Source organism: Phyllostomus hastatus, unplaced genomic scaffold, assembly GCF_019186645.2.
Source record: "Phyllostomus hastatus isolate PE091 unplaced genomic scaffold, TTU_PhHast_1.1 phas_scaffold_345, whole genome shotgun sequence".
NCBI classification, from domain to species: domain Eukaryota; kingdom Metazoa; phylum Chordata; class Mammalia; order Chiroptera; family Phyllostomidae; genus Phyllostomus; species Phyllostomus hastatus.
In genome coordinates, this window is record NW_025334024.1 from 13,286,558 (window position 1) to 13,298,347 (window position 11,790).

Genomic DNA, 11,790 nt, shown 5'->3' on the forward strand with positions numbered 1-11,790 from the left:
GAAACCTATCTGAAAAAATAATGACAGAAAACTTCCCTAACTTGGTAAAGGAAAAAGGCATACAAGTCCAGGAAGCACATAGTCCCAACCAAAATGGATGCAAAAGGCCCACTCCAAAACACATAATTAAAATGCCAAAGTTTAAAGATAAAGAGAGACTCTTAAAAGCAGCAAGAGAAAAGCAGTTAGTTACCTACAGGGGAGTTCTCATAAGACTGTCAGCTGGTTTCTCAAAAGAAACTTTGCAGGCTAGAAGAGTTTGCCAAGAAATAGTCAAAGTGATGAAAAGTCAGGACCTACCACCAAGATTACTCTACCCAGAAAACTACCATTTAGAGTAAAAAAACAGAGAGCTTCCAAGACAAGAAAAAGCAAAAGGAGTCACCACCAAACCAGCATTACATGAAATTTTAAAGGTTCTTAAGAAAATAAAAAACATGAACAATAAAATGGCAACAAATACATATCTATCAATAAATGAACCTAAAAAACAAATAAACAAGAACAGAAACAGAATCATAGATACAAAGAACATTTTAATATTTTGATGGATGCCAAATAGTGGGGCTGGGAAGATGGGTGAAAAAGATGAAGGGATGAAGTACAAATTGGTAGTTACAGCACAGTCATGGGGATATAAAGTACAGCATAGGAAATGGAGTAGCCAAAGAACACATATGCATGACCCATGGACATGGACAATGGTGTGGGGACTGCCTGATGGGGGGGCTGAGTGGAGAAGCATAAAAGGGAAAGTATTGGGACAACCGTAATAGCATAATTGATAAAATGTAATTTTAAAAAAAGAGCATATGTAGTACAAGTTAAAAAATAAAATAATAAGCCAAATCCAGAATGTGAAAACAGCATGGAAAAGAAAATCTTGGGACTCGGGAGTGGAGAGAGGGCCTCCCTCTTAAAAGATAGACCTCAGGGATATATTAAGTAAATGGAATGTGTGATTTGGATCCTTATTTGAATCAACTGTAATAAGGCACTTTTGAGACAAGATGGACATTTTAAACACAGACTAAATATTGGGTGATATTAATTTTGTTAGGTGTGATACAGTCTTTGTTGTTAGAGATATTTCATGAATTTATTTTAAAATACTCTTAAGAAAGAAGTATAGGCAGATAAAGCAAGTTCAGCAAAATGTTGACAGTTATGGAATCTAGGTGAGGGTACATTTTAATTTTGCGTATATTTGAAAGTTTTCTATAATAAAAAACAAATTCAAAGAGTATTCCGTAGACATCTATATTAAAAACAAAAGATACAAATAATTATCTCTGTTATAGTGCCTTGCTCTTGGATTTGTAATCCTGGCAAGAAAATGAAAGAATGGAGGAAAAAATGGCTTAATTTAAAATAATGCTCAATTGAATGATTCAAACAGTAAGCACAATAGCTTTGGGAAGAAATTAGTATTACTGGAATTATTAGATAGTTGCAGGAATGTTTACTGTAATTTAAAAAATTCACTAGAATGTGTTTGTGCTTGTTTTGAATTTACTCAGCTAGTCTAATACGCAGACTAATTCATCAATCCTGGAATTCTCTAGAAACAGAACAGAAACTCAAAAGTCTGGACAGTAAAAGCACTTCTGTCTTGCCTAGTAAAATGATTGGGTGTTGAAGCATAATCTTAAATAGCAAAGAGATGCAGATATACCTGTAGCATAAGTAAAATAGGTTTATACACAAGTATCTGTAGAATCTTTTTAATACAATTATCTCTCAGCATAATGTACACAGTTTAGAGAAAAAGAAAAATGTCTACCGCTTTCATTAATTACCATTTTTTGGACTATAAGGTGCACCCCCTCCAAATTTGGGAGGAAAGGGAAGGTGCGTCTTATAGTCCAAATGTAGTGTGCCTGGCTCGCTGTGTGTGTGTGTGTGTGGGGGCGGGGGGGGGGCGGGGCAGCGGTAGAGCGAGGTCACAGGCTATTAAATATCTTACCACATTTTTTGCTTCAAATTTTTTTTTCCTATTTTCCTCCTCTAAAACCTATGTGTGTCTTATGATCCGGTGCATCTTATAGTCCTAAAAATATGGTAGATTACCAAATCAACAATGGGGCTGGAATATTAAACACTCAATAATATTAAATGTCTGATAACAAGCTAAACTGATGCCACCGCACTTGGTATAAACGACACAGGTGATTACACCTAGTTGATCCATAAGGACACTGGAAAGACACAAAGATCAAAATCTCAAGAAAATTAGAGAAACCTTATCATGGGTGCGATTTGTAAATGAATATGCAATTTAAAAGTGAACACAAAATCAGACTTTCAAATGCTCAGTGAAAGATAATTTCTAAATATTTCCACTAATAAAGGCCAGCTGACATTTCCATGTATCTGTGGTCATAAAACAGCTTCACCTCTTCCCAAAATATTCCAGTATAAACTTGAACTTATCCAAAGATAAGTTACCTTCATTTTCTGCCTAGGCCAAAAACTAAGAAAAAACAAAAAACAGAATGGTGGGGGGAGCGGGAAGGGAAGAACTCCTTAGTCAAAAATTGCTGTTTTATATAAACAAACTAAAGAATGTAGTGAATAAAAAAAAGAATGCTATAACACATTATAAACTTAGAATTATTTTTAATACATAAGCTAAAACATATCCATACATTATGAGTTACTTTCCGTAATATCAAGATTTTAGTTTACTTGGTAACTGGCCATTAGGCCAACCCTAAAAAGTGCTTACCACCAAATAGAAATTCATCAGGAAATATTGAAATTTTTGTTTTATAGTTAGTTCTCCTAAAATCAGCTGAAATGAGTATTAATGCAGTGAAAAAAAATGGAAGGCCTATTACTGAGTCTCTTTTTTCAATAGTAAGTATATAGTCAACAAATTTGCAGCCAGGCCTTGTATAGCTGCACCATCTATGTTTAATAATGTTTCATAAATTGAATAGAGAATAATATTTACATTAAGACTAAATCTTGTTCCAACTGTATTAAACAGATTAAAGCAAATTTAAATAAGGCCTAATTAGATAAGTGTAATTAATAAACATTTTTAGAATATAAATGAACAGAAATGCTAAGTTTTGTTTAAAATCTTTATAAGCATGTACTGTTTTTATTTTTAAATAATGATCATTTATTGTTTAAAACCTTCAAAAACTGAAACAAAACTGAAAATGTCCTATATCTAACTTTTGTCGCAGAAACTAAAAATACATTATATATTAGTGTTGCTCTTTTTAAAAATATCAGTGAAAAGTATTTAACCATGGAAAATAAGATCTTGATTAGGTTTATAACCAACATTTTCATTTCTAAACTATGAAGGATTAGATGATTTCATACACCTACACCAGTGCACTGTAACTAATTTTAAAATTAGTCCATTGTGAGCTCATCTGGAAATGAAGAGTAAGGTTTAAATATTTTTAAAGATTTAGTATTCTGCCCTGGCTGGCGTAGCTCAGTGGATTGAGCGCAGGCTGGGAACCAAAGTGTCCCAGGTTCGATTCCCAGCCAGGGTACATTCCTGGGTTGCAGGCCATAACCCCCAGCAACCGAACATTGATGTTTCTCTCTCTCTATCTCCCTCCCTTCCCTCTCTAAAAATAAATAAATAAAATATTAAAAAAAAAGAGATTTAGTATTCTCATCAAAGGTAAGTGAAATAAAAAACATCAAGGAACATAGCTTTTTAACTCTAATATTTTAATCTTGCTTCTTTTATTTCAAAAACTTTGAAGTAGAAAAAAAATTTAACACAAATCTTTTTAAACAAAGTAACTATTTTAAAGATGGAGTAAAGTCCACACATTTGGACTCTAAATTTATTTCAGAAAAGATACTTTCAACACATTCATGTATTTAAGTAACATTAGGATAATACATAAAATCCCGAACTGATATATAAAAGACTTTTTTCTGGAAGTGACAAAAATTAAAATTGAAGAAATTCAATTTATAAACTTCTTTCTCATCTAAGTATTTAAAGAAACACATTTATAACGTTTAAATTTTTCGAATGTTGTAAATTCTTTTCAAAAAGCATCACAATTAAAAATCTCAAGATCTGTGAAAAAAAAAAAAGTTTAAAGAGCAATAACTACCTTGATAAACTATACAAACCATCTCATACTTGTCCTCATTTTCATTTACTTTTGGAAAGCATTTTGTTCCTCCCTTTTCTCAAAGAGAAATTCCTATAAATCATTGGTATCTGTCATCTATATCCAGTTCAACTTACATCTTCCTCAAGTCACTTCTCATCTTCAAAGCAAATTTGAATCTAATAAATCAGATGAACAGCAACTGATTCCAAAAGCCAGGTTAAAAACCAAAATATTCTAGTATACACCAGTATATTACACATGTCAATACAGGTTAATGTTAAAAACCTAAGTATTAGCCCTGGCTGGTATAGCTCAGTGGATTGAGCGCAGGCTGAAAACCAAAGCATCGCAGGTTTGATTCCCAGTCAGGGCACACGCATGGGTTGCAGGCCATGACCCCCAGCAACCGCACATTGATGTTCTTCTCTGTCTCTCTTTCTCCCTCCCTTCTCTCTCTAAAAATAAATAAAATCTTTTTTAAAAATCATTTAAAAAAATTAAATTAAAATAAACACCTAAGTATTAAATACTTGTTTAAGAGGCTCAAAAGGAAGTTTTAATATCAGAACCTTAAACCTAGGCTTTCAACTTCATTCTAAGAATGGTTAAAGTAAAGTAGGAATGAATAGCGTCATTATGTTGGACCAAATCAAGCAAGGAATAATAAAGACTACCAAATACAAAAGGGTTTTCTAAGAGTGGTTTTAATTCTTTCTAGGTAACTAGTTTCCTATCATTATACAACAGGAACTGCTGCCATAAAGTCACCAGGAGGAAGTCACATTTCTTCCAGAAATCTACCTCCAGGCATCTACACCCTCCCTGACAAGAACTAAATCTACCCCCTCTTCTCCCTCCCTCAAGTATTCCATTTCTTTCCCAAAGTAGAGCTTCCATAAATAATACAATATTAAGGACTAAATTTTAATGAATACAAATCAGAGGAAATGAAGGAACATTAACTCTCATTCAAACCTTCCTTAAAAAAATCTGTTTCCAAGTTATATTTTTAACTTTCCCCATGATTCTCTTTAAAAAAGACGAACACAAAAATCTCTCTGCTAATGACTTTATTCATGAATCTATAATGGAACTCAAAATAGCAAAGAACATGAAAGAAATTTCAGATTAATATTTATCAACCAAATACATCAAAGAATACATCTATTTTTCATATAACTAACAAAAATGTCTAAAATGTACCTGTAAGAATATAAATATTCTCCATTTTGTGGAATTTCAAAGTAGTAAAGATTTGCTTACTAGTTTGCCAGAAAAGTTCAGTTACACTATTAAATACATATAATTCAAAAGAAATCAAACAACATAAAATAACCATCTCATGGTTAAACTTTTGATAAAGTGCTACTTTCATACTGAAAAAAGAAACTGTAAAGACCACAAAAATGTTAAATGCTGAATCATCATTATGAAAGTGTTAAAAAATTTTTCAATATTCACTACATTTATCACAGTCATGTGTTCCCAATATAAGACCATAAACATTATCTTGAAATTTTAAAATGTCTTTTAGTTCAGATTATTTCCTGGAAGTTAAAAATTACTACATCATTGCTAAATCAGGCTTTTCATGATACAGAAATTTTTAGACAGAATAATTTTTCATTGTTTTAAACATGATCTTTGGTTTGAAGCTGTCCTGATATACCTTCTGGTTGGTGGCTGTGGTTAGTCTATTCATGAAACAGCACAGTAGCTTCATTTGAACCATAAAAGTAAACTGGGTCAATGGCAATGATGGCATGTAACCAGAAATCTGGCAAGATGTTTCCTAAATCCAGAACTGACATGGTCAGTGTTAAAGGAAGTCAGTGTTGCTCAGGAGTGACTCACCTCACTTCATCGGTTCATTAACAGCACTAGCCATTGAGAGGAAATTAGCTGGAGAAAAATCTGAATAAAGGCACTCTGTAAAAACCTTAAGCAGATAAAGAAGACCAACTAAACTGCATATGCAGGCATGGACATGCCCATCCCAAGCACACACACACATCTCATGTCTGAGGTTGAGTATCAACACTCACAGATTCCACCACAAGGAAAACTCTATGCCTGTGTATGTATATATCCTAGAGATGGGAACTAGCTGATGGTTTTCCAGAAATATTGAGCCATTAAATGAAGCAGAAGTTGGCCTTTCCCCAAAATGAAAGGATATAAATAGTAAAGGGATGCAATAACAATGGAAACTATAAGAAGTCATACAGTTAAATGTCAGAAAGACAAGTTCAATTTCACAACTAAAGGCTGTTGATGATTTCTTCTCTCTCTCCTTGAATAATCAAATGCAAATGCCTTTTAGCAATGGCAGCATTCAAATCCCACAAAAAATCAAGTAGTGCCCCCTTAAGGAGCAGTCCCATTGGCACAAACTGTAACACTTGCTGGGGTGCATCATTGTTAAGCAAAACACTCAACATTTCATTCACATTCTGCAGATACTGGAAAACTGCATTTGGAAGGTCCTTGTAACCGACACATAGCAGGACTGCACAGGTCTTCAGGGGTGCAGATGATGTGGGACAAGAAAACGTAATGAATTTAAAACAGCTGTGGAGTACAAGGATCAAACCAGCCATAAACCTTGTAAAACAAGAAAGTACAGGCAAAATCATTACATCGCCTGTATTAAGTTGCTGTAATGAATGTAGAAGGCAGTCCAAAAATAACTGCTGGTAAGTTGGGTCTCCATCATGAAGCAGTGAACAGGTAAAAGTCATGAGTTCGACTGATTCAAAGAGTTGAACTTCCAATGGTATATGCATTTTGTTATCAGGAAGAGCTGGAAAACCTACAAGCAGGCACTTTTTTTGGTTGCTGGGTTGTACAAACTGTTCATCTTGAAGGCACTTGGTAAGGCTAAACAACTCAGAAATTATCAGTTCTTCAGAAAAAACATGACAAGAACAATGCTGTTTTGGTCTAAACTTGAAATCTGAATCCAAGGCTCCTCCTAATGACTTTTCAATTGCTTCATTAAGAGCCTTTAAAATTTCACCATCACAAAAGGGAGAACACTTTACTTTTGGCAGTCTCTTTCCCTCTAAAATATGCCATAAATGACACTCAAGATTGGAGGCTGTCCCTTCTAAAAGAGAACTTTTCCCAGGATGGTACGAAGCATGTTCCTCAGCCCAACTATTAAAGTATCCTTGGGCCACCTTATCCTTCCATGAAAGGGTTTCTAGCATTTTCCTTTCATTATAGGTTTTAAAATATCTGTTCCTCTGCCCAAACCATTTTGTATTTGTACTACAACCAATATTAGATTTTTTTACTAGCCAATTATTTCTGGAAAGAGCCTTCAATTGGCACTTTTGCATGAAATATTGAACAGCACAGTCTCTTAATTTATTCAGCCTTGCTTGTTCCTTTTTTTCCATGCATTCAAACAAACGAATGTTCTCGGAAATAGTCTCTAGCTGGTATTTATGAAAGAACACACAACATTCTTCATGTCTTTTAAGAAAAGATTCAGGAATCACATGGTGGGGAAAAAGAGCTTTCCTGGTCATTTCAGTCCCAAAATTCAGCACCATCTTAGATAACAAAGGATGGATTACCTCTTTCCCCTTATAGTGAAGACACACCACATAGACTTCTGAGTTTCCTGCCTTGCTTGTAGCAGGTTTAAAAACATGGACTTGGTCAAAGGAACAGTTTAGCAGGTACATCAGGTTTATGGAACAATGTTCAAATAACGTAAACATCTTCAGAACAAAAGAGCCACCATTTCCAAGAGTCGTCAGAGCAGTGACTACTTCACAGTAGTGCAAAGAAGAGACTAAAGCTTCTTGTTCACCAGGATTTCCTTGGCAATCAAAACTCCCATCAGCAGTGATCAAGTGAACAGTGCCCATGTTGCTTACAAAATCCTGAAGTCCAGTCAGATATTTCAAGGTCATGATATCACCAGTGTTATCTGGACCAAAGTACCAACAATGCAAGGTATTCGCAATAAGTCGGTCATCCATAATCATCATCAGATTGTCATTTGCTTCATGGTATGGATTTAGGGTATTAGCCACCCAGTTCCAATCACAAGGGAATCGATGGGATTTCAAGTAATGATTGAGACTTGCTATAAAAGCTCCAGGAGCTTCACAAAGGTGTAGAGAATTCAGTTTTTCATTCTGAAAAGCTTCCTGTGGAATAATTGGAAAGCTGCACAAAATTTCATGAAACTTACACCATGCTTGAGTACAAAGTTCAGCATTCACATATTTTCTCACATGAGAAATGATTTTTCCAGCTTTATTAGTGAAAGCAGTGTGCTCATGCCACTCATCCAGTTTCTTATCACTCAGTTGGTTTTTTACTTCATTTAGGGAGTTCTTCAAATCAAGAAATACATTAAATTCCGTGTGGTCACAGGTGAAAATCTCACTGGGATCTGGTAACTGCCACTCATTATTAAGTGGCTTGCCATAAGAAAAGTTCTTGGCAAAGAGTTCAAAAATGGCAGCAACAACATCTGGGCTGAATGTCTCAGAACTTGAACCCAGTGGTGGCTTTCTGCACTTACTCATTTTCAAGTTAAATTAAAATCTAGAAAAAGAAAGCACATAATTAAATAAATCAAATTTATTAGTGAGTGAAATCTCATCCACAGCAAATCAGATCACATTCATGACAAACCACATAAAATGGAGACCTGGGCTCGAATTTCAGCTCTGCCACTTACAGCGTAGTAAGTGGCCTTGGGCAAGTAACTTTACATCTTTGAATCTGTTTCTTATTTAAAAATCTGAGGTATCATTTTTTTAGAGGAGAAAAAACATGCTACCATATACAAAAAAAAATCACAGAATATTCATCAGTGAATGGCAGCTCTTATTACCACAGTAGCCCCTTTAGTTTTCCTGCAAAGTCCTCCTCTACCTATGACCGAGACATTACCCACAGAGCCCAAACACACTTAGACTAAGATTCATCTCCAAACATGACCTTTGATCATCTGATCAAGCTCTAACAAGTGACTTTTAGCTTCTGTTTTTTTTTTTTAAGCTCCCTCCAAATTTCACTTCCTTCAAGGAGAGGATCCTGCACCTGATTCCCATACTGGTCCTGCTACCAGGCCTCTCTGCCACCACCCACTTCCTCATCGACCAGAATGTCAAGTATGTCCTCTGTCCAGATCTCATTCTTGTTAAGACATGCACTTTTGTTGTACTAAATCACGTTTATAAGTCACCAACCCTCATCCACAGACTATTAATATGATATACTTGACTAGTTAGCCTCCTTCTGCTCAGTGCTGAAACTGACCTATAGTTCACCCTGAGGTGTCTTTAAACTATTACAAATTCCTGCCCCATCTGGTCAGACAGCTCCCACTATTTTATGCTCACACTAAAAAATATTATTTACTCTTGCCACTGAAACTGAACATACTTTGATAGAAGAATTTTAAAGTGAAGATTATCCTTATTGAATATACAAATTACACAGTCACCCTACATTTTGTGTTCCAACACTTCCTAAGAAACCAAAAGCACCTGTCCACCAGAAAGGGAAAAGAATATAAAAGAAAGGATAGCTTAATGACATAGTGTTGGAAAAGTTCTAAATTCCAGCAGATAGAGGAGTAAGTATTACATACTACAGTTGACCCTTAAACACTGGGTTGGAACTGCACAGGTCCATTTATATATGGATTTTTTTTCTATAAATATTATAAATGTATTTTCTCTTTATTATTGTCTTAACATTTTCTCTAGTTTATACTATTGTAAAAATGCAACATCTAATACAGAAAATAAATGTTAACTGCTTATGTTATCAGTAGGGCTTCCAGTCAACAGTAACCCGTGTTGTTCAAGGGTCAACTGTACTTCTCAGCACAATGTTAATCAACAGATGATTTAGTTCATGAGCACTGCATTTATTTAGTATATCCAATGCATCCTACACAAGTTTTCAAAAAGAACCTAAATTTGTTAAACATGAAAAAACGATAATCACCAAAAAGCCAATGTCTGATGATTAAAATGGGAAAGTAAGTTGAGCTACCACAATAAATAATATCCAGAAGACTGTATTCTATTTGCATTTACTTTTACTGTTCTTTCAGCAGCGTGTTCACTAATTTATCATCCCGAGGTCAGAACAGTCCTTAGTGCACTGTAAGTACTCAGTAAATTATTTATCCAGGAAAAAAAAAGGATATAATATTTAGCACAAAAGACACTCCTCTGATTAGGTTCTGAATGAGTCATAACAATGAACTTCAACTTCATTCCAGAACTTCAGTGCATGACAAAAAAAAACAACAAATGGTTTAAAGAATATAAAGAAAGTTTCCAGTATGTGTGCCTATACCCTTTCATTAGGCACTCCATAGAGCTTTGTGGCATCGTAATTCTCCTAGGAGAGTATTACCATTCTTATTCTGCAGACTCGAGCAGGAAGTCGTGTACCCACTACCCACAGCCACAAAAGGAGTACCTGTGAACTTCACGTAAGACAAAACCCACACGACAGCTATTACCTCTCCAATTAACACAAAGGAGTTTTAGAAGTGTTTCCGCCAACTCCTCTTCTGCCAGCAACAATTAAAAGTAACAGCTAATGTGCATCCAGTGCTTCACTTTGGGCCAGGGGCACCCAAGATTCCTCAATCGGTGGAATTAAGTCCCAAGGGCCATTTAAGAGGCCCGTTCTCCGATCTGGAGAAACCTCAGTCCCAGCGCCGGCCTCCCCCACTGAACTACCAAAGGACGACCCGCGCTCCGAACCCGGCCCGGATTACCTTCGCTCACGCCCACCTCAGACTCGGGAGTCTAGAGAGGCGGCGCTTCACTCGCTCTTCTCACTCCAGGGGGCCATTCTCCACTTCTGCTCCCGAGGGTCTACGGCAATCTGCACCACGTAGGAGTGAGGTGACGCGCCACAGACCCAGGAAGGAGGCCCAGACCCGCCCTCCGGACACGGGGAACAGAAAAACAACTCCAAACCGCACCGCCACGGCGGCTGACAGCAGCCGGAGGCCCCTGACAAACACACTGCGCACGCTCCTGGAGGCCGGGAGGACGTCGCGCGTCAACGTTACGTAGGCTGGCACCGGACTCCGTTCTCTACGTTTTGCTTCTTCTTGGTGTACTAGAGCTGGGAAGCGCCATCCTTTCGCCCTACAGCGTTTATGGCAACAAAAGCCGCGCGAGCACCGACAGAGCGTCTTTTGGTACCGCCCCCTCCATGGAGGGGTGGGCTAGGGCGGGGCAAACCTGCCCGGGACAGGCTGGTTCCTCCCACTTGGCTGGAGCGGGGCGGCTTTCTAAAGCTGTCGGACGGACTTTAGTACAGATTAAGTTAAAACTGGTGTCTTGTAGACAGTGTGCAGTTAAAAGCGGAAATGGGGAAACTGCGATGTAACGCTTTGTTATTCTATATGTTTACAAATCAATAAGAAAAAGGCAACCTCAGAGGGAAAATGGGCAAAGATTTTAATAGGCCGTCCAAAAAAAAGTGAAATAGTCAATAAGGATAAACAAAGATTTATAAGAAAACGATTTGGAAATGAAAGCAATAGGTATCTTTCACCCAATTTGGCAAAGATTTTAAATAATAGTAGCCACAGTTGGTGAGAATACAGAAACAAGTTTATAAACTGTGGATGGGAGTAAAAATGGATACAAACCTTACAGAAGGCAAATCTTAAAATGGC

The 11,790-nt window shown here is 36.5% G+C and overlaps 1 protein-coding gene across 1 annotated transcript; it reads right to left on the reverse strand.

Moving 5' to 3' along the window:
* Positions 1 to 5,158: 5,158 nt before the first annotated feature.
* CMTR2 (cap methyltransferase 2) lies at positions 5,159 to 11,275 on the reverse strand. The gene is made up of 2 exons (XM_045819051.1): positions 10,876 to 11,275; positions 5,159 to 8,672 (listed from the first exon to the last, which is right to left on the reverse strand). The coding sequence occupies exon 2, from the start codon at positions 8,651 to 8,653 to the stop codon at positions 6,365 to 6,367; it is 2,289 nt and encodes a 762-aa protein (XP_045675007.1). The 5' UTR covers positions 8,654 to 8,672; positions 10,876 to 11,275; the 3' UTR covers positions 5,159 to 6,364.
* Positions 11,276 to 11,790: the final 515 nt, after the last annotated feature.